This window comes from Ursus americanus, chromosome 6, assembly GCF_024610735.1.
Source record: "Ursus americanus isolate L20-20 chromosome 6, mUrsAme1.1.p, whole genome shotgun sequence".
In the NCBI taxonomy this organism is placed as follows: domain Eukaryota; kingdom Metazoa; phylum Chordata; class Mammalia; order Carnivora; family Ursidae; genus Ursus; species Ursus americanus.
In genome coordinates, this window is record NC_142132.1 from 6575997 (window position 1) to 6598832 (window position 22836).

General features: G+C 54.5%; 2 protein-coding genes across 5 annotated transcripts in view; both read left to right on the forward strand.

Moving 5' to 3' along the window:
- Nucleotides 1-8858, forward strand: part of UROS (uroporphyrinogen III synthase) — a 36440-nt gene extending 27582 nt beyond the window's left edge. For all 4 annotated transcript variants that reach the window (XM_045809532.2, XM_045809530.2, XM_045809531.2 and 1 more), the window contains exons 7-10: nucleotides 620-700; nucleotides 1061-1146; nucleotides 2123-2221; nucleotides 6193-8858. In XM_045809532.2, the coding sequence (XP_045665488.1) occupies nucleotides 620-700; nucleotides 1061-1146; nucleotides 2123-2221; nucleotides 6193-6327 (401 nt within the window). In that variant the 3' untranslated portion in view covers nucleotides 6328-8858. The remainder of the gene's footprint in view (nucleotides 1-619; nucleotides 701-1060; nucleotides 1147-2122; nucleotides 2222-6192) is intronic.
- Nucleotides 8859-12756: 3898 nt separating this feature from the next.
- On the forward strand, nucleotides 12757-22519 carry MMP21 (matrix metallopeptidase 21). The gene is made up of 7 exons (XM_045809546.2): nucleotides 12757-14245; nucleotides 14756-15287; nucleotides 16143-16282; nucleotides 16539-16680; nucleotides 17713-17970; nucleotides 20541-20713; nucleotides 20965-22519. Exons 1-7 carry the CDS (start codon nucleotides 14084-14086, stop codon nucleotides 21262-21264), a joined length of 1707 nt encoding a protein of 568 aa, XP_045665502.2. The 5' UTR covers nucleotides 12757-14083; the 3' UTR covers nucleotides 21265-22519.
- The last annotated feature ends 317 nt before the right edge of the window (nucleotides 22520-22836 follow it).

Below are 22836 nucleotides of genomic sequence, written 5' to 3' on the forward strand. Positions count from 1 at the left end.
GATGGTGGTGTCTCAGGTCCGTGTTCCTGCATGCCATCCTCATTCTGCAGAGAGCTTGGAGCTGAACGCACCCTTAGGCCTTCCCAGAGTGGAGACGGGGAGCGGGGTGGGAGGCAGGGCCATGCTCAGCAGCCCGGGCCCTACGTGCCACCCATCCGCCCTGTGGGCACTTGGCTGGGTGGCCACCGTCCTGAGGGGACTGTAGGCATGCAGCTGGTCTCTGTTGTGGCTGCCGTCTTCCTGCCGCCTCGTGAGCGAGCGTGGGCCCTGGCTCCAGCCACGTCTCGTGGCCTCCAGGGCTCCTCCCGAGCGGAAAGTGGCTGCTGCAGTGCCTTCCGACTCCAGCCCAGCGCAGAGCTGCATGCTAGCTCGTGCCTGCCGCCCAGGGGCTGCATCAGGACCAGAGGGGCTGGAAGGCCTGGGGGACGGCGGCCCCGGCTTGTGGGGATGCCTGTTTTCTGAGCGCCGTGGCCGAATCCCCTGTGATCTTCGTACAGCAAGGTCAGCTTCTTCCCTCCCACTCACAGCTGCTGGGTGGCCGGAGCTGCTGCTCCCCGTGCCCCGGGCACATGCACCCCCTTCTTGAACGCATTGACAAGGTCTGGTTATTTATCCACAGGGGAGTCGCCAGCGTTGCCTCTTCTGTTTCCCTGTGGAACCGTCAAAGGAGAAATCCTGCCGAAAATGCTCAAGGACAGAGGTGACGACAGTGCATTGGCTCATGGGCACGGCCACCCTGGTCCGCCTCCGCGGGTCTGCTGGGAGCCTTCGTGGTCCGCGTTGGGGGTCGGGGCCGTGCAGAGCCCCCAGGGGAGGGTGGGCCGCCCCTCACGGTCATGTTCGGTGTGGGGTACAGTCTGCTGCGCTGACCGTAGCCCTGCGCTGCTCTGCCCGCTCGGCTCCAGCTAGGAGCCCGCAGAGTGTCACAGCCTTCGCCAAGAGTACGGGTGGTGCTGGTGTGGACGGACCCCGGGGCAGGTCCCCGTGCACAGGAAAATCAGGATGGAGCCCGGTGTTCCCAGTGGGATAAAGCCTGTTTCCTGCTCTTGATTGTGTCCAGGGATTCCCATGGAAAGCATAACTGTCTATCAGAAGGTCCCGCACCCAGGAATCCAAGTTAACCTCAACAGCTACTATTCTAAGCAGGTGGGTGGTACTTGCAGGGAGAGCTCCGGCGGGGCGGGCACCGAGTGGTGGAGGCTTGGGGGGCGAGAGGCCCAAACCCTGTGTGTGGTTCCACCATCCCCAGCCACGCGACTTCCCAAGGCTCCATCTCCGTATCTGTGAAATGGGAACAGACCTCTCTCGTAAGGTTTTTATAAAGATGAAAGGAGATAAAATGCACGAAGCCATGGAGAGCACCCCAGAGTGAGCCTGGGCAGCCAGGGGCCATGACGTGACTGTCCTTCATTGTGTGGGGCCCTGGGGGAGCCACAGGGGCAGAGGTTGGGAAGGGAGGCTGGGCCCACACTGGGGAGGGCCACAGTGCCCACTGAGGAGTCTATGTTGAATTTGGGAGGCCACAGGGACCTCTGGAGGCTTCAGGCAGGAGGGTGGATGGTGCCTGTTTGAGTGAAGGTCCACGTCTCTATTCAGTGGGACGCTTCCCCTCCCTCTCCTGGGACAGGCTTCTGAATGCCTTGCTGGTTCTGGACTTGCCGATAGTGCAAACCAAAACAGAGAGCCTACGCAGCCAGTCTGTCTTCTGTCTCCTGAGAAAGAATGCAGAGTTGACAGGAAGCCGGCCTGGACTGCTGCCTCACTGATCAGGGCTACGTTGGCCATGTGAGCTAGTGGCATCGTCCACTCGGCTGAGCACGCGGGTCCGCGGCGCCCCTGTCCTGCCTAGGCAGACACAGACCTGTGGGCGGCAGAGCGATGAGGAGCATCCAGCCTCCCCAGTGGCACCCTGCCCTCTAAACGGTGCCCCACCTGAACTCAGCCTTGGCCTTGAGGGAGCAGAGGCCACGTCCACCAGGAACCCTCCTGCTGTGAATCCATGGGGTTGCCTGGGGGCTGCCTCCTGGGGCTCCAGGGCTGATGGTGCCCGGCTGGGGGAACCAAGGGAACATTCTCTCTCCTTGGCCTGTGGCGACAGACTGATCTCATGCTCTCCCTGCAGGGCGTTCCGGCCAGCATCACATTTTTCAGTCCCTCTGGCCTTACCTACAGCCTCAAGCATATTCAAGAGTTATCTGGTGACAAGATTGATCAAATTAAGGTGAGGTATTCAGTGGGTTTTTGGTCTTTTAAGATTTTTAAAAATTCTTACTAATTATCTTAGAGTTCCACGTAAAGTCAAAGGACTCCTGACCTAGCAGATACCCTGATGTCAGCTCATAGCCCTGGAAAGGCCAGGCTCTAGAATTCTCCAGCACCAGCACCACTTCCTGGCTGGTGTTCTTAGACAAGTTACTTAACCTCTCTGAACCTGTTTCCTCATTTGTAACATGAGGATGATTATCCCTCTGTGGCCTTTATAGACACGTAGTCACCCCTTATTTGTGGGGGATACATTCCCAGACCCTCAAGCGGATGTCTGAAACCGTGGCTACTACCCAATCCTGATACAGTATGTTTTTTCCTATGCATACCTCCCTGTGATAAAGTTTAATTTCTAAATTAGACACAGTAAGAGACTAACAACAATAACTAATGATAAAAGTTATAACAATATCCTGTGGTAACAGTGACATGAACTCTCTCAAGATATCTTACTGTACTGCACTCACCCTTCTCAAGAGGATGTGAGATGATAACATGCCTCTGTGAAGAGACGACGGGAGGGGAGTGATGTAGGCCAGTGATGCAGCAGGAAGCTGCTTCTGACCTTCTGACCATATGTGAGGAGGAGAGGCATCTGGGTCTGGACTGTGGCTGACCGCAGAAAACTGAAACCATGGACAGTGAAACCGCAAATAAGGGGACAGGGGCTGCACAAGAAGCCACGGACGAGGGGGGCTGCTGTCTATGGTCTTCTCTGATAGAGGAGTCTCAGGGCTGGATGAGAATTTGGGTCAGTCCTTGGATCAGAACCTGGCATGCGTCCTAGCATCCTTTCCCTGTTTTCCCATCGAAACATCTTGGCATTATCTATTCTAAAAGCCATTCTCCTTTTTCATGTCTTTTAATTCAAAGGCTTGACATTCCCACTGGGGAGGGACTACATTTGCTAGGAGTCTACAGGTAACGACAAGGCTGATGGGGCCTGCAACAGGAAGCTCTTGAACTGGCTCCAGGGGGACCGAGGAGCTGGTGCGTCCCCAGGACAGAGGCCGCCCACACCGTGCACACTCACACAGAGTGAGCGCTCTTAGCTTTTCTTACAGGTGTGTCTCACCTGCAGAGTCGGCACCGGTTCCCAGCGCTGCAGGTGGAGTACTGGGCTCAGAGAAGTTGTGTATCTTACCCAGGAAGACGGAGTCCATGTTGTTAGCCGTGGTGATACCTGAGCCGTGGCAGTTGATAGAACATTTCCAGGCAATATCTTGTAGAATTTGCCCACCAGTCCAGGCATAGGAATCAAGCAAAATTGGGACTACTGTCCTGACTACAGGTGAACAAACTGAGGCCCAGAGAGGTTAAATGACTTGCCAGAGTCATCTGGGGAAGGAGAATGGTCTCTAACACTCAGGGTTGGAGGATTAAGGCGATTAGACCGTGACGTAGCTGGTGACCAGCACACAGTCAGCACTCCCCACGTTGGAGGGCGGGAGAAGCCGTGGTGCTGGGGCTGCCCCCGGTTCTCGTCCCTCTGCTGCGCCGCCTCTCTGGACATGACAGGTGTGACGCGCCCGGCAGCCTGGTAACCATAAGTCTACTTCCTGTCTCTACGGATCTGCTACTCTGGGGTCTCAGGACTGCCTTCTTTTGCTTAACGTGGTGCTTTCAAGGCTCACCCGTGCCGTGGCCTGTCATGACTCCGTTCCCTCTTACTGCCGTAGAAGAGTCCATTCTGTGACTACAGCACCGTTTCCTTATCTGTCCCTCGGCTGATGGGCATTGGGCTTGGGTCCGCTCTGGGGCCATCAGGAATAATGCTGAGCACCTGGCTGCAGTTTTTATGCGGGCACGTATTTTCATTTCTCCTGGGCGTAAACTAAGGAGGGGAATTGCTGGGTCGTGTGGTCACTTTATGTTTAACTTTGGTAATTAGCACTTTGCATCCCCACCAGCCACGTAGGAGGGTGGCTCCACAACCTTAGCCATATTTGTAATTTTTGACTTCAGGATCACAGCCGTGCCAGTGGCTGTGGGGTAGTTCTGATATGAATTTCCCTGATGACCGATGACGCTGAGCATCTTTCCCTGTGTGTGTTGGCCGTTTCTGTATCTTCTTTTTTTTTTTTTTTTAAAGATTTTATTTATTTATTCGACAGAGATAGAGACAGCCAGCAAGAGAGGGAACACAAGCAGGGGGAGTGGGAGAGGAAGAAGCAGGCTCATAGTGGAGGAGCCTGATGTGGGGCTCGATCCCAGACCGCCGGGATCACGCCCTGAGCCGAAGGCAGACGCTTAACCGCTGTGCCACCCAGGCGCCCCTCTGTATCTTCTTCTGAGAAGCATCTGTTCCCATCCTTGCCGTGTGTCTTGTTGCTGTTGTCGCTGGGTTGTACGAGTTCTTTGTTCCTGGATACAAGTTCCCCATCAGATGTACAATTTGTAGAAATTTCCTCCATCCCGTGAGTTGTCTTTTCACTTCTATGATGGTGTCCTTAGAAGCATGACAGTTTTTCCATTTTGGTAAAGACCCACTTACCTATCCTTTCCTTTGCGACTTGTGCCGTGAGCGGTGTATCTCAGAAACCACTGCCTAATCCCAGGGCATGAAGACTCACCTCTGTGTTTCTTCTGTGTTTCTAGTCTCAGCTCTTACATTTAAGAAGAGCTTAAATGTGATCCACTTTGAGTTCACGTTTGTGTCTGCTGTGAGGTAGGGGTCCAGCACCATCCTTTTCTCAGGGAGTTTCTCAAGGAATGGCTGTGTCACAGGGTGGAATAGGGCAGGGGCTACAGGAGCTTGGGCTTCCGGGGGGCAGCAGCCTCTGTCCTGTGGCTCTGACGTGCCCCGGAAGGGGGGGCTTCAAGCTGCAGTGCCCTGAGATTGTTCCCTATGCCACACCTGGCCCGGGGAGGGAAGGCAGAGGGGGTGCTGGGTAAGGGCCGCCATCCTCACAGACCTACTCCCAGGCAGGGGTGCGTGCACCCCAGTGTTGGGGTGGGGGTGACATGAGTGCTCTCCCTGCCAGAGTGACAGATCTTATTTACCCCCCATGCTAGCCCTGCCATGCAAGGGTAATTGTACCCCTTCTACAGATGAGAAACAGGACTAGAGGGGCTAAGTGACTTGTAAGGACACCTAGCAAGGCCCAGGGTCACCACAGCAAAAAACCACATTCCGCCCCAAGCGAGGTTCTGCACGTGACCATCAAACATGCGATGTTCAGAGAGAGGCATCCTGCTGACGAGGCTCAGGCTGCTGGAGTTTCTGGTTTAGAGTAACCGTGTTCCCCTCAGTGGCAGCCACTGGCGGCCACCGAGCACTTCTCTGAGCCGGGCCCCCGGCCAGATCGTTCCTCACATTGCCCTCATGTGATCCTCACAGCAGCCCAACGGGGAAGGCTGTTACCCTTTCTGTTTTACAGATGAAGGAGGCCCAGAGAGGGACGGTCACTTGCTAGGGCCACTGTCCTGTGGAGCTGGGAGGGGAACCTGGCCCTCTGGCTTCCAGGTCCTGGTCTCAGCTGCTCCATTTTCCTGGGGGGTGCAACTGGGGCCCTCTGGCTTCCAGGTCCTGGTCTCAGCTGCTCCATTTTCCTGGGGGGTGCAACCGGGGCCCCTGACACACCCAGAGCACCTTTCAGACTTTCTCTGTGCTCCACTTGGCCCTCCACCCAGGGCAGAACCCTGGGCCGCTAAGGCTCATGGAGAGGCAGCCAAGACGGCGGCACAGGGGCGGGGGTTCTGGCGCCCCTGCCCTGCAAACGAGCCTCGGGCTGGCAGGGAGGCTGTAATGAGGTCATGCAGACAAAGGCGTTTTGCGGGTGTAGGGCTGGGTTCACATCGGGAGGGGTGACCACATGTGCCATGAGCTCACGCATGAGCCGCGATGACCTGACAGGCCCCAGGCCCTGCCCCTCTGCCCACCCGGCCCTACAGGTGCGTTGAAGCTCCCTCTCTCTCCCCCTGCAGTTTGCCGCCATCGGCCCCAGCACAGCCCGTGCGCTGACCACCCAGGGCCTGCCTGTGAGCTGCATGGCCGAGAGTCCCACGCCGCTGGCCCTCGCCAAGGGCCTCCAGTTGGCACTTCAGGGCCCCCGCTGCTGACTCAGTGGCCCTTTCCGCCACACTGCTGTCCCGGGCCCAGGGCAACGTGGGGCTGCTGCTGCTGCTGCAGGAAGGGGAGGCGTCGTGGGGCTCCCCACGCTTCTGCCTCGTGCCTCTGTGGGACCCCTGGTTCCCCCGGCTCCCAGGCCCAGCGAGAGCTCCTCTGGCAGCAGGAAGAAAACCAAATAAACCAGCTGGCTCTTCCGCTGACTGTGCTGTCACTTGCTGTGTGTCGTTACCCACGCAGAGCTGTGTTTGTGGAGGAAACAGACGTGCCCACGTCCTGAGAACTGCCAGACCCGGTAGGAACGATAACATCTGCTGTGTAGGAAGTAGTGTTATTCATTTTATAAAAAGGACCTTCACGTTCTTGCTTTTGAGCTGTGGACAATTGGCATTCAAATAAGGAGAGACTTTCCTTCCTTCAGAAATGAAACGCCGAGGCCAGGCAGGGCGTCTGAGAGGCGGGAGGCTGGTTTGCAGAAGGGCTCTGTGGGCGCGATGCAGTGCCCCGCACACGGGCTGGGAGTCTGCCCCCAAATGTGATTTCCGCTTTAGAAATCTTGGCCTGGAACCTGGGCTGGGTGGAGTGAACCCGTGTCCGTCGTTCGGGCACGTGAGCTGGAGGCAGGAAGGAGGGCTGTCTGACCAGCACGAGTGGGATCCCCGGGAGGTGTGTCACGTCGGCAGCCCCTGCACGCAGTGCGCTGGCTCTCCCGTCCCCTTGACGCCCTGAGCAGTGGACGCCACCGTGATGCCCGTTTCTCTGGGGAAGAACCTGAGACTCGGGGCATTAAACGCCTTGCTCAGGCTCACCCAGCGAGTGACCAGCCCGGACGCTCTGAAAGGGACTTGAGAACATAAGCGCAGAGGCCCAGACTGATGGTGCTGCTGAGCCACCTCGCCTCCGGTGACCTCGGGAGAAGTGTAAGGACCCGGTAATAGTGCTGTGACCGCACTGGAAATTCTGCGGGTACTGTGATGGCCCTGTATTTTTTGTCTGTAGTCACGTTTCTGAATACAGGAGAATCCATCCCACTGCCGCTTTCTGATCTGAAAGTCAAGTCCAGATTGACGAGGTGCGTTTAGAACCCCTGCCATTGCCAAGGAGCCCTTTTCCGCCAGAGTTACCATTTCTGAGCCTGGGGAGGAGCCTCACCCCAAGCAGCCCACGCCAAGGTGGTCGGTGCCCTCCCGCCCCCCCATGCCCGTGTGGGCCCCCACAGCCACCACGCCAGGGCTGCTGCAACAGCATCTGAGGCCGGCCTCGGGACACAATGTCGCCCCCCGGGGCCAGAGATGGCTACACGAGCCTCAGCGGGTGCTGCTGTGTAAGGAAGAGCCTGCAGCTGTGCCACCCTGGGCTGTCGTGGGGGGCCGACAGGACCTGCGCTGGCCAAGGCGGTCCCCTGACCGTGTGCCTGCAGGTCAGAGCCCTGCTGGATTGCTACAGATTATATCCCCCAAACTACCACTCTGCCTCTGACCCATGGCTGCCCGCTGTCCTGTGTGCACATGGCCTCTGGCTGCTGTCATCCCCACACTCCTGCCAAGTGGCCACTGAGGTATCACTGGGTGAGGACAGGAACCAGCCCTTCCATAATGGACGATGCCTGGGCTTCTTGGCAGGGATGGGGAGCAAGTGAATGGTCCCGAGGGTTCAGGAAGCTTGGGTTGGGGGAGCATGGCGGCCAGGAGGGGTTGCAGTGAAACTCTCAGAGCCCCAGTCTTCCTGACGCCTGGAGAGTCACTCCTGCATTCTGAGTTGCAATTTGCCCATTTGTCAAGAAGGGATGAGCTACTGCCTCCTGGATTTGTGCACTGCAACTCAGAAAACTACGTCTAGAACTCCCTGAAGCCACCTCGGATCTGGATGGAGAGCTTGTGTTGGTGGGTAATACGCAGTGTCGCATATTCTCATAAATAAACAATACTGCTCAGCATTTACTGCTCTGAGTTTAGAGGTGTATCTGGTGGAAAGTGTTGCCAGAATGGCAAAGGTGATATCAGGCTCATGGCCTGACACCTAATGAGTTCAAGGTACCTGGGGATCAGAGACAGCACAGCACCTGCCCCAAAGGGGCCTGCGAACACCTTGAAAGAACAAAGTCAGGAGGCAGCTGAGCTCAGAATAAGGAGCCTGTATTTCACACAACAGGACTGTGGCCAGGAGACAGTGGGGGAGGCCACCTCTCTTTGGACGACAGCTGCCAGAGCACTGCTCTCTGAGGTTCTGTCACCGGGAGCCTGACAGCCGGGAGCTGGAGACAGCAGAGTCTCAGGATGGCCTTCTTCCAAACCAAATCACCTGCCTTTTGTGTCGATGCCATTGATTGTCATATGTCCCTTTGGAGATTTTATAATAAGCATTAGAGTCGATTTCCTTTTTTAGGTAGGCTCCATGCCCAGCATGGAGCCCAGCACGGGCTAGAACCCACAACCCTAGATCAAGACCTGAGCTAAGATCAAGAGTTGGACACTTCACTGAATGAGCCACCTGGGTGCCCCCAGATTTCTTTTTTTTTTTTTAAGCCCATTTGTTACAACTGCCTGGAGGTTCTCACTTGGGCAAATCACACTACTGATTACACAAACCTCTCTGTCCTCCTCCTTTTCCCACTCACTTCAATGTTCGGAACACTTTGCAGCAAAGACAGAGCACACAGCAAATCAGCAACCATGCGACAAGCAGTAAGCAGCAGCCAATGGCAATCATAATCTCCACGTCAATAGCCATCAGAATCTCGAAGGGTCTCACACACACCTGTGCAGAGAAGTGCAGGGAAGCAGTGAGTGTGGCCTCCCTCCCCACCCAGCCACCTCGCCGCCTCAGCACGCTTCCTGCAGAGGGGGAACCAGGAGCCCCAAACCGCAGAGCCTTCCATGTGTAAGCATGTGTGAGAGCTCCCGGGGAGGCCTAGGAGCTGAGGCTGGCCGCAGGGGGCAAAGGGTTTCTTTGTGGGTGGAAAGCGACTGAAATGGGAAGTCCAGAGAGAAGGAAATCAGAGGGTCAGGGAGTGGGAAGAATCTTTTCTTCTCCCTTCCAGGGGCAGCAGTGTGCGGCTGTGACGCCCAGGCCTGCCCTCGCACAGGTGTTTCCCACCTGAGATCCGCCCATGTTCAGAGTCAGAACTGACCCCTCACTGCGCATCAGGCTCGAAAATGTCCCGTGGGAATAATTAAGGGAAAGGCTTTTTCAAAAGGTCATGCTGTGCGGTGCTGAGAATATGCAAACTCATTTTTGTAAAGGACATATACTTCAGGGGAAGAAAAGTTTTCAGTCCTCCCACTGACAACTGGATCATGCCATCTCCGCATTTAAGGACAGCGTGGAAGCTTCCAGCCAAACCCTTCCCCAAGCTCAGAGATGAGGAGTGCCCTGCACAGACCAGGAACCAGCTTCTGTAGGAGCCCCTGTCGCTCCTGTCTGTGTTGTAGATCACACGCTTTTCTCTGCCATTTGTCCTCCTAAATCTGATGTCCTTAAGATCCAATTTACCTGAAATAGGCAATTTAGTTAATCAAAGAGTGGGAACACTGTGACACCAGTTGGGCTACTCAGAGGCTTTGAAATAACTGGGGAGAAGAATGCTCCGAGAGGGGGTAGACAATCCCTGAGTCCGGCTGCCCCGAGCCGCAAGAGGCTCACCGCACAACACAGGAGAAAAGAACTGTGTTAGGACCCTTCCGTCGTAAAGCCCCAGCAGGTCCCCCTCCGTCTTTATGGAGAGCTGCCGTGCACGTTTAAAGACCTGACTTTCAGAAGCGCCGTCTTCGGCCAGATCTTGCAGGGTGGACAGGCACCAACTGGGCTTTCAGACCCGGCAGAACTCAGGCTGTGTGACATCAGCCCTCGGGACACCAGCGCTCGACCACAGAGTTCTCAATTCTGTTCCATGTTCGGAATGTTAGCCTCCCAGGAAATATAGTGTCTGGATGGTACCTTGAGTATTTTTGTTGTAATCGTGTGCCTGTGCAGGTTTCTGTGTCCCCAAGAGAAAACGTTTAGGATTATCTTCTAATCAAAACACAGTTTGAGGGGCGCCTGGTGGCCCAGTCCGTGAAGCATCTGCCTTCGACTGAGGTCATGATCTCAGGGTTCTGGGATTGAGCCCCCGTGTCGGGCTCCCTGCTCAGAGGGGAGTCCACTTCTCCCTCTCTTCTGCCTGCTGCTCCCCCTGCTTGTGCTCTCTCTCTCTCTTTCTCTCAAATAAATATTTTAAAAAAACACAACAGTTTTAGATTTCACTTTAAAAAAAATAACAGAAAACCTGGTCACGTGGGAAGGTGAACACTGCCCCTACATCTGACGGTTGCACTTGGCTTTGGCCGCACAGTGCAGTAATTCTGTGTAACCATTTATTCACATGTACGTGTTCACTGACATATGTGGATACGTGAAGTACGTTGATAAATACAGCTGACATATGTAGACACGGACGCATGATTGACACGTGCCACAGTTATGTATATGTTTATATGTATAATACATGTAAATGACACATATGTGACAGGTAGGACACAGGGCACAGCAGGAAGAAACTAGGGTAGGGCACTGGTTGTGGCCAGGCGTCTCCGGTCACACGGTGCAGAGAGCCTGCCAGGCCAGCTCTGTGAGATGAGGGGATGAGCTTCCCGGGGCCTCTCACGGGAGTCCAGGTACAGGGGCAGAGCCGAGCATCCCCAGTGAGCACGGGCGGGGGACCTGCAGCCCAAGGGCGCTGGGGCCAGCCCCTCTCTGGCTCTACGTAAATGTCATGTGCCACAGTCACACGGGAAGTACAAGGTGCCTGCATACCACTGGGAGTCACTCTGTTGAGCTTTTCATCTTCTTCGCTTGGTTTTACAGAAAGTATTCAGAATGTACTTTCCAATCAAAAGCTAATTTAAAATGTAATGAAAGAGGCTGGGGTTGAAAATGTGAACACTGCCTGGGTCCACGTGATACGATCAGAGGGCTGTTGCTTAGTTTAAAGGCGTGATGATGGTGGTATGCTTTGCTTTTTTTCCCCAGTAGTCTATCCTATACAGACCCATGCGAACATATTTATGCACAAGATTATATAGGATGCCTGGGGCTTGCTTCTGAATATAGAAAGTGCAAAGTGGGTGTGAGGGGAATGCTGAGAAATTCCACACCCTGAGCCACATCTGTCTCCTGACGGCTGGCCCAGGTGCCCGCCCCCACCACAGGAGTGACCACGGAGCGCTCACAGCCAGTGGTGCTGGTTCGGGGAGCTAGGAGAGCACCTCTATGGGAGACAGGGTAGAAGTGGGGGTCTGTGGACACAGCTGAGCATGAGTAGCCCTTCGTAATCAGAAGGGCCCTGCTGGGGAAAGTCATCTAAACGACATGACTGCTGACTGACCCGAGAGCTGGACCCAGGGCATGCTGACACTCCTCACCCCCTCCCAGTCCTTGGAATGTGGGTTCTGTTCTGCTTGCCTTTCCTGCTCCCAGAGGCTGTTTCAAGGACACAGCCTTGAAAGGTGATGTGACGTTGAAAACATATGACTGAGCCCAGGTAGGGCCTCTTGATAAACTTTCAAGATCTGGCAGGTGGGTACAGGGACTCATTACACCTGGGTAGTTCTGGGAGGGTTGTGAACAAACAGGCCCCCACTCCATAGTCATGCCCTCCACCCCCACTCACTCTTGTGTCCCCACCTGGTACGTGGCCGGTCCCAGATGTCTCTGAGCTGACAGGAACTGAGTGGGGCTGTGCAGGTAGCTTGACGGGTATCCCAGCTCCCTCTCAGCACAACGCCCTGATGCCACCAGGGCTGGCCTTGCCACTGAAGCATTGGTGTGAGGCCAAACCCCTGCTCTAGGGACCTCACTAGGAGCAGATCCCCTGGGTCACAGTTCTAGTACTATGCCCTGTCTAGAAACCCCAATATCCTGAAGCCCCATGAGGGGTCTCAGGCTACAGGGCCGTTAGACCAACCTGGCACAGAAGCACTGCTGGGACACCCCGGAGGGACTGCCAGGCCAGAGGACGCAGTCTACACCTGCCTCTGGGCTGCACCCCTTTTTATCTGTGTTCCATAGAACAGCTGGGAAAATTCTTTTAAGTTTATGTATCTATTTAAGTAATCTCTACACTCCCCATGGGGCTTGAACTCACAACCCCGAGATCAAGAGTCGCCTGCTCCTCTGACTGAGCCAGCCAGGTGTCCCAGATGGATTCTTTAAATAATGAATCAATAAAGTCACTCTCCTGCTCAAAGGATCCCCACTGAACTTAGGGTAGAATCCAGATTATCTAGCCTCCAGGTTCTTCATCATCTTCCCATCCACCCTCTTTTCCATCCTCACCTCCCTCCTCCCCCTCCTCACTGACATCTACCACACTGCCCTCTGTTATTCTGCAGGTGCTGGGTCCTGCCTCAGGGCCTTTGCACTTGTCCTTTCCTTTGCCCACACCACCCACGAATCCCCAATCACATGTGGCACTGTCCCTCTTACTTTTCTTTCATTGCTTACATTTCATCTTTGCAAGAGGTCTTTCCTGGCCACCGTAATATTGCCTCCCCACCTCCAAGGCACTCACTTTCCTCATTTTCCTTAGTCCCTATCACTATTAGAATTTTTCATTCATTGTTGTTTATTGTCTGTCTCCTCCACTTAAAATATAAGTTCCATGAGGGCAAAGAATGAGTCCATCATGTTCATTTCTGTATTCCCTGTCCCTAGAATAGTAAGGAGTATTTGAAGAATGAATGAGTAGCTAAAGGCAGCCCCCATACCTGCACACTGGCTGTTAGCAGACCTGTGATGCTGGCATTCCAAGCTCTCACCTGCAGCCATAGTGCCTGGAGGGCCTGACTCCCTTCTCAAGCTTTCTGGACGGGACCAGTTACAAATTCCAGGCAGCTGAGCTCATTTTTTCTCCCCCTTTCCCTCCTCTAATAGAATCCTTCATGAGGGGAAATGGAGGGGGGCAGTTCTAGAACGTCAGGTGATTCTGGTTTATCCTTATGTAAAAATCCCTTGGCCCACAGACTAGGACACCACACGGCCATTAACTAGGATGGTGAATACCTACACTGACGAACACAGAAAGGTGCCCATGACCTTCCACTGAGTTTTAGGTAATAGAGAATATGATTTATACAAAATCATCCATACACAAGTCCTTCCCTGTGCATGTACCCAATATGTGTACCTACAAGAACATTCACTAAAACATTACCATCTGAATCACTGGATTTCCTCCAAAATTTACATTTTCCTATACTAAGTATTCCTTTTATTAAAAGAAGCAAAAACAACAAGAAGAGATCAGAGAAACAAAACATCCCCGACCCAGCTGACTAAGAAAGAAAACGGTGGGCAGGCGGTAAAGCCGCAGGCGCAGTGGGCCCCAGTGGGCTGTGAGGGGCGACGCTTTAAGCCTCTGCCACCAGGGCCGGTGGACTTGGGGGCCAGTGCACAGCCCATTCAGGCAGCAGCCTGCCCACGAGCCTGTCACCACAGACACGAAATCGGCAGGCGGCTGCCAGGTCGGAATGTAATTACCCGAGGACGCCGCGAACATTCTCACCCCAACAAGAAGCGTGCTCCTGGGGTCTTCAAAGGGCAGCGCGGCCAGGAGCGGCCGGGCCTCCTGGTGGGCACACTTCAGGCCTGGGTGAGAAGGCCTTGGAAACGCGCGTGTCGCCGGGGCTGCTTATAAAAGCACCCGGGGCCTGCGCCTCGGGAGGGAGACGGGGCGACAGCGCTAAGGCGGGAGGGCAGGGCTCCGCCGGGGCCATGCTGGCCGCCTCCGTCGTCCGCCGGACCCTGCTGCTCTGCTGGCTCGCTGCGCCCCGGCCAGCACGGCCCGAGCCACTCTTCCACAGCCGGGACCGCTCGGACCTGGAGCCCGCCCCGCTGCGCCGGGCCCAGCCCATCGCGGACCTTCTCGCTGCGCAGGTAGGAGCAGCCCCGGCAACCGCCACACTCACGGGCACCCGCGGGCGCGTGCACACCAGGCGCACGCGCACAGACACATGCACGCGCAGACTGGTGCACACGGCAGGCACGCATGTACCTACGTACGCACACGGACACGCGCCCGTGCAGGCATGGGCAGATGTGGACACGGGCACACGCAGGCACGTGCACAGGGGCACACATGCACACGCAGGCACGTGCACAGACCGGCACGTGCACAGACCGACACGTGCGCAAGCGCATCCACAGGCACGTGGCAGCCACACCGCCTCACGTGAGGGGCCTCCCAGAAAGAACCGATGACCACGGACTAGAAATGCTGCACCGCACAGGTAACCACGCACTGCGTACGCAGATCCGTATGAGGACGTACAAGCCTTGCGCGTCCCGTCCCCTCCAGACACCCACTAGGTGACAGAAACACACGCCCGCGTCCTAGCCGCTCAGTCCGCGCCCCCCGCCCCGCGGGTCGGTACCTCTCTTCCGCAGCGATTCCTGTCCAAGTACGGCTGGGCCGACGCGCCTTCCGGGCTCCGGAGTTCCAGCCCCGACGCGCCGCCCGCGGGCCCCCGGGCCACCGCCCTGGCCGAGGCCGTGCGCAGGTTCCAGAAGGTCAATGCGCTGCCGGCGAGCGGGCGGCTGGACGCGGCCACGCTGGCGGCCATGAACAGGCCGCGCTGCGGCGTCCCCGACACGAGGCCCCTGCCGCCCCCCGCCCTGGGGTCCCCGCCGCGCCCGCTGCCCCGCGGCCGGCCCAAGCGCTTCCTGCGGGCGCTGTCGCCGCCCGGGGACCCGCCGCCCGACGTCGCTGCGCCCCGCGGGGGGACCCGGGCCTTCACCAAGAGGACGCTGACCTGGCGGCTGCTGGGGGAGGGCGCCAGCGGGCAGCTGGCCGTGGACGAGCAGAGGCACATCCTCAGACTGGCCTTCCGGATGTGGAGCGAGGTGATGCCGCTGGACTTCCGGGAGGACCTCGCCGCGCCCGGAGCCGCCGTGGACATAAAGCTGGGTTTCGGACGAGGTGAGAAGGGCGGAGACTCTGCCAGCAGGCTGCGCCCCGCTGTCTTACCCCCCGGCCGGCCCAGTTCGCACAGGGAGCCCACGGGGCCAACAGGCCGCCTGGGGAACCCCGCTCGGGTCACCTGCTGAGCCTCCTGGCTTGTCCCAGGTGGCACTTGCCAGGGGTATGGGCGGATGGCAAGCCCTCTGTAGATGCTGCTTTATTACAAGTCACTGGGAAGGACACGGGCGCGATGGGGTAACAGTCACATGGGGACATTGGTGTAGCTCCCTCTGCTTGTCTCTGAGCAGGTCAGCCCAATAAGCGCTGCTGCAGAGCTTGGCGTACCCAGCAGGGCACGAGCCAGGCATGGCTGACCCCTCCCTGCCACTCCTGGGGAGAACTAGCCCCTGGCGGTTAGCTGGCCTCCACCTGCAGGCCCCACCACGTCCTAGCTGGGTGGGTTTAGAGAAAGTAACTGGTCTGCAGCCCCCTCTGGGAGCTAGGGATGCTTGCAGCTACCCTGCTGGTCTAACTGGATTGATGTCCTGCTGTGAGCCGGACACAGGAGGCTTGCTGAAAACTGTACACAGGGGAGACATGTGACCATTGGGCAGCACCTCCTTCATGACCTGACCAGTCAGCTGTTAGGATCCAGCTCAGATCTTGTCTCCTCCCTAAGTCTCTGGTGGGCACCCCCTCTGCCACCCTCCTCTGGGCTCCCACAGGTTTGCTATGCAGCTGTTTCTAAGTGTTTAGACTTGACACCATGCTGTTGCACAAGCCAGGAGTTGTTGCTTCCGCTCCTGGACTGCGAGCCCCTGGAGGCCGCAAACCCTCCTGTGTCTGTGTCCGTGTTCCCTTTCCCCTTGCCAGGCCGGCACCTGGGCTGTCCTCGGGTTTTTGATGGCAGCGGGCAGGAGTTCGCACATGCCTGGCGCCTGGGCGACATCCACTTTGACGATGATGAACACTTCACGCCTCCCACCAGTGACGCGGGCATCAGCCTTCTCAAAGTAAGCGTCTCCAGCTGCTCAGAGTGACCAGGCAGAGGGCATGCAGCACGGGCCGGAGTGCAGAACGCCAGGGCTTCTCGGGGGAAGTGTCCACAGCTTCCTGAGAAAGCTCCCTGATTCTCCCCATCGCTCCCCTTCTCCTTAACAAGTGCCGCTCCCCCAAAGCACAGGCCGGCTCCGGAGTGGGGGGCGGGGTCCCCATGACTCTCAGACACCCAGGGTTGGCACCCCGCCCATGGTTTGCATTCCCTTCTAGGTGGCCGTCCATGAAATTGGCCACGTCCTCGGCCTGCCTCACACCTACAGGACAGGATCCATAATGCAGCCAAATTACATCCCCCAGGAGCCTGTGTTTGAGTTGGACTGGTCAGACAGAAAAGCAATTCAAAAGCTGTACGGTAAGACTGTTCTGGAAGATCATCTGCAGAGCTCACAGAGCACACTCAGTATTTCGAAGCATGACAGGACCCCACTCACTCCTTATGGGGAGGCTGGCCCCCAAAGAGCACAAATAGTACAAGTCCCAACGGCACCCGACAGGAGCTGCCCTCTAGCTCTGTGACGCGAATTCTCCTCCTTCAAGGTGGCCATGCGCCGACGGTGCCACTGATGCGGGCAAAGCACTCCCGCAGACGTTCCGTCCTTCATGTGCCAGCTTCTGTCTCTGGGAGGAAGGAGGAGAACACGGGGGTTTCCTAAAGAGCAGTGAGCCACCCAGGCAGGCGGTGGCCTCCCGTGTCCGCTGCAGGCACTTGGAGGCCCTTGGGAGAATTTTCCTGCTGTCCCACGGCAAAGAACAGCGGGAGCCTTGCCAGAATCACCTTTAATCTCTCTTTAATCTCTCTTTAATTGCTCAGGCCAAAGTGTTAATGGTTCATTATTTAATGGAAGTGATTAATGACTGAGGTTGAGGCTGAAGGGAAAGCAAGCTACCCTCCCTTTTCCATTTAAAACGAGAGCACCGCCATTTCCGTTCCACTCCCACCATCCTGTGCAAAGATGCTCTCAGCACGTTTGGAGAGTGACAGGTGCCAGGATGAATTTCGTTCCTTCAGAGGAAATCTCACTTGGGTGCACCCAGAACCAAACTCCTTGCCTCTAACAACGTCAGACGAGCCATCAGGGGGCAGCAGCTAAATTCAGGTGACCACATACCCAGCATCCAAAATCGAGACACTTCGGAGCGTACTCTTCTGAACAGATTAGCCCGAAGGGCCCGTGTGAGCGGGCACGGCTGCAGCCCCTGGGGCCCCTGCAGCTCCCCGGGCTCGGCTGGATGGGCCTACTTTGGTCTCGTGTGCCGTCTTGCTTTGAGGCAGCTTAAGAGAAAACTCCAGCTTCGCCGTTGTCTCCGTTCGAGTCACACATGAAAGTAGTGACGGTTGGTTTGTGCACCAGGTGACAAGTGGCTGGACTTTTTTCACCCTCAGGTTCCTGTGAAGGATCCTTTGATACTGCGTTTGACTGGATTCGCAAAGAGCGAGACCAGCATGGAGCCGTGACGAGGAGGTTCAGCACATACTTCTTCCGCAACGGCTGGTACTGGCTTTACGAAAATCGGAACAACCGGACGCGCTATGGGGACCCTCTCCAAATCCTCAGTGGCTGGCACGGCATCCCCACCCAAAACATCGACGCTTTTGTCCACCTCTGGACATGGAGGAGAGACGAACGTTACTTTTTTAAAGGTAGAGGTTCTTATGGACACAGTTCTATTTCTTTTTTTACACAGATGCATTCAGAACAAATGTTTTGAGCCCCATACCAGGACATCTTAGTATAATGCCCTTGCCATTACTCACCTAATTTCTGTCTGTTCCGTCAGACTGTGGGCTCTGTGAGCACAGGGACTGTGTTGTAGCCCTGATCTCTGTAAGAATGCACCCAGTGCATCAAAGGAACAAATGAACGAGTCAGTGAATGAGTGGACCAACTGTGCCAGGCCCTGGAGTGGCTGCCAAAGACCCGTAAGAAAGGGCCCTCCCTACAGAAGTTTTAACTAGTTCTGGAGAGAAAAGACCTTAGAAGCTGACCACTACAACTATGTGGTGAAGGAGAGGCTGAGCGGACAACATGCTGGAGCCACCCAGAACTCAGGGCTTGCCCCAGCCTCGGAGGATGCGAAGGACCCCGGGTGCCCCGGAAGGGACACCGGGAATAGTGTGATGGGGGAGGTGCAGATGGGGGGGTGGGGTAGGGGGGTGAGGGAGGTGAGACACAGGAGGCAGAAGCCAAGCTTTAGAGTGAACAAGGGTGAAAACGCAGACGGGTGAGACAGCTGAGCCCGTGGAGGTGTGACAAGGCACTCACAGGGGATGACATTAGGTTGGAAAGACAGGGTCGGCCTGAGCACCGGGAGCCTCCATGCTCAGGGGCCGGATTTCATCCAGCAGGCAGTAAGGAATCGGTGGTGTTTCCAAGCAGGGAGGACCCGTGTTTTGCTGGAAGGCAGAGACTGAGGTGGGGGGCCCCAGTGGTAGGGGGGACGCACAGAGCAGGCAGACCAAGGCTCTCTTGCTGCTGCTTCCCATCACACACAGGCCGCCTTGCTCAGAGCCTCTGTGCCCGTCACCGAGGCCGGCTGCCTTGGCAAACCAAATATGTGGAGTCTAACCCCAAACAAGATTCTGTGGGCGCTGCTTTTTCTTTCCCTTCCCCAAAGCTATGCCCTAGAGGTAAGCTGTGCGCCCTCTTTGCCCGGCTCTCAGTAATATGACCCAATTGCCTGAAACTGACCCCGTGAGGCAAGAGCCCAACCAAAAGGATGCCGCATGCAAATCTGGCTGGAAGAAACCTGCGCATGAATTTGGCCTTAATTTTCCTTAAATCACACAAAGGAAGAATTATTTTGGTTCCATTACATCAAGAAATTGCCCAGGGTGGACTTTTCTGGTTTAGATCTTTCAGAGTTGGAAGCACAGCATTCAGTGCTTTAGGAAGTCCTAGACTAGAATTTATAGTGGCAACACTCCAAGACTCTTAATTATAGAATTAGGTCATCATGGGGGATTGGTATCATACAGCTGTATTTTATTCTTGGAGCTTTAAAAACATCTTAAAGTTAACTTGCTTTGAGTACTTTGAATTCAAAAAAGTATTCCAGTTAGACTGAATTGCACCCCCAGCTAGACTCGCATCATTCACTGTTCTTTCTCGATGGCAAACCTTGTGGGGGGGGCAGGGAGGGGGAGGGAATGAGGGAGAGGAGCTCACGTGGTTGGTGGCTAAGGACTGTAACTGGTTGTGATGCAGTGTAAGTTGTGAACATAAAAATATCTAACCCCGTGGATTTGTTCTATTTTCTGCTGACAATATGCCAATAATCAGGATTAGGAACTAATACGGAGATCTCAGAATAATCCTGTGCTGTTTCAGAGCATGAAATTATCATTTGGATCTTGAAATGAAACGGAACAAAATGACAAGCTGCCGAGGACAGTGGGCGGAGTCACGTGGGTGGAGTCACGTGGGTGGAACGTGGGAGGCACGGGCTGCACTGGTCCTCCTGGGCTGTGAATCTGGATGGACCACTTCAGCTCTTTCCTCCAGTTTCATTTGTACCATGGAGTTGGTAGTGGAACTACATGATTCTAAAACCCTGAAAAAAAGTAAAACCCCATCATAAGCATGATGGTTTTCTGTAAAAAAAGGGCTTATGTTAATTATGGTAGGAAAAGGACTCGGACAACCCATGGGTCCCTAACGTGTAAAAGGGAGATCATAAGATCATATAGAAAGAAGATGCTTATGTGAAAAAATCACACGACTTCTGTCCTTTTGTTTTTGATTAGCGCCGGCGGGCTGGTGTGTCCTGCAAAAGACAACCAACATTTTCTTTCATTTTTTTTAAAGCTTTTGTTTGTTTGAGAGAGTGAGAGCGCATGAGAGGGTTAGGGTCAGGGGTAGAAGCAGACTCCCTGCTGAGTAGAGAGCCCAACGTCGGGCTCGAACCCGGGACTCTAGGATCAGGACCTGATCCGAAGGCAGATGCTTAGCCGACTGAGCCACCCAGGCGCCCCTGACCACCAACATTTTAATAGCAGCAGTGACTGCCAGATCAATCTAGAAGTAATTCAAGACCTGGGGACTCATTCATCTGAATGGAGGCTTCACTTGGATGCTGAGGTCCTGCCTTGTCCTGGGATCATGGCAGAACATCACGGTTGGCTGAGACCTATGTTGAAAGCGGTCCCTCTTCATCGTTTGCTATAATTAAATGGTAATAAACCATATTAGCATTTTTTTGTTTGGCCCTCAGGAAATCAGTACTGGAGATATGACAGTGAGAAGGATCAGGCCCACACAGAAGATGAACAAGGAAGAAGCTACCCCAAATTGATTTCAGAAGGATTTCCTGGTGTGCCAAGTCCCCTGGACACTGCCTTTTATGACCGAAGAAAGCAGTTAATTTACTTCTTCAAAGAGTCCCTCGTAAGTAGGAGGCTTTCCAGCCTGCTGTTGCTTCTTCACCCCTACTTGAAATTCAGGTTCTTAGTTAAAAGTTGTTCTCAGTTGCCTCAGACCTCCATGGCCATGGCAGATCCCATCACATGGAAAATGAAGAACTTCAAGCCCAGAGAATTTGGTGCAAAGCCTCAGATTTACTTATCTCATTCCTATAAATTAACCTAAAAATCAATGGTTTCCGAGAAGCCAGTCTTACTTTCCAACTTGCTTTGCAGGTGTTTGCATTTGATGTCAACAGAAATCGAGTACTTGATTCTTATCCGATGAAGATCACTGAAGTGTTCCCGGGAATAGAGCCACAGAACCATCCCTTCAGGAATATAGACTCAGCCTATTACTCCTACGCACACAACTCCATTTTCTTTTTCAAAGGCAATGCGTATTGGAAAGTAGTTAACGACAAGGACAAACAACAGCATCCTTGGCTTCCTTCAAATGGCTTATTTCCGAAGCAATCAATTTCAGAGCGGTGGTTTGACATTTGTGACGTCCATACCTCCACCCTGAACATGTAATGAGAAAAATGGGCAAATGCAGTCAAAGGATTTCTCTTCTAAGAGAAAGTCTGATTTCTTTTACAAAGAAAACCAACCAGATTTTTAGTAGCCAAAGCAATAGGGCCAGTAGCCAAAGCAGTAGGGCTAAAACCCAATGGAAAAAGCATTACTTGAACTTTTAAAATACTTGATTTAAAAGTGAATTTCTCAAACAAAAAAATAATCCACCGAATAATTGCCCATTTTAACCTTAGGAAAGGTTAAAAAAAAAAGAATCCCAGAGTATCCCTGTCTCTCCACCACCTGTTCCCCCTTGTACCCCGACTTCATGGGTGGACAGAAACACAGCTATAGCCATAGGATCCAGTTATGGAAGGAAATGCAGCTCCCTGGGAGCATTCAGTGGAAAAGATTACAGATTTCAAATCGACTACAGTCCACAATTCCTGTCATAATAATTTATATTTTTCTAATACGTGACAGTGTAGAGATTTCCCATGTATTTCTCTCCTGATCTTCGCAAGTCTGGCAGAGTGCCAGGGGACCTACTACTGTGCACATTTCTAGTCAAGGAAACTGAAGTTCACACTTGTGTCCTTCCCAGAGTCAGACATGGCGGTTGCTGGCGACCCCTGCCTCCTTGCTCCAGCCCAGTGCCCTGGCAACCTTCTCTCCATCCCTGCCCTGAAGTTAACTGCAAAACAAGTCATCTCAATGATCAGGTCATGGACAGCACAATCCTTCTCAAGTAACAGCTAAGACACAAGCACTTGAAGCAGTATGAATTTAGAATTGGCAGATTACAAAAACATTGAAAAAGACATCTGTCCCCCATGGGGATGTTCATAGTCTTGCTTTGACAAGGGAAGACAGCTTAGAATTGGTATCTTCTTGCTTCAGAACAAATACTCCTCTGGACGAAAAGGCTGTTCAGCCACGGAGAGGCCAGAAAACAAGACAGGGAACGCAACATCCCTGACGCCAGCTTACTTTAAAAGAATTTCTCCACGGAAGCGTGCAGACTTACCTAGTGGAGACAGCACTTGTCGACGGGGGGCGTGGAGTGACAGCTGTCCTGTGCATCAGCTTCACAACTTCGTCAAAACTACAAATGCTTCAGTGATTTTTGAAAATGGATGCAAATCTGTCCCAAGGAAATGCAAACCGAGTAACAAGGAAGTGGACAAACGACCAGCACGGCCTGCAGGAGCTCTGCCAAGCCAGGACAGGTGTCCACGCACCGCCAGGGAAAACACCTCCAAGTCCTGGTGCGTGAGAAAGCACTCTGTAAGCATTCAGCTTAAAACAAGGTTATTCCAGACACCTTTCCGGATACTTCAGATTCCTCCGGCGAAGTGTGGCTGCTGAGCGGAGGGCATCCGTAGGATCTACAGGGAAAGGGGTCTGCGGATGGCATGAAGGATGTCAGGGTGCCCCTCAGGGCCAGGCCCGCGGACTCGGAGGCAGGGCAGGCGCTTGTCTACAAAGGCCTCATGCACCCAAGTCCCAACCATCCACCCGACAGGAAAGCATATGCTTTATTTCTGTTCCATTTCCTTGAAACAGATTTCAGTAGGACAGGACAAGCAC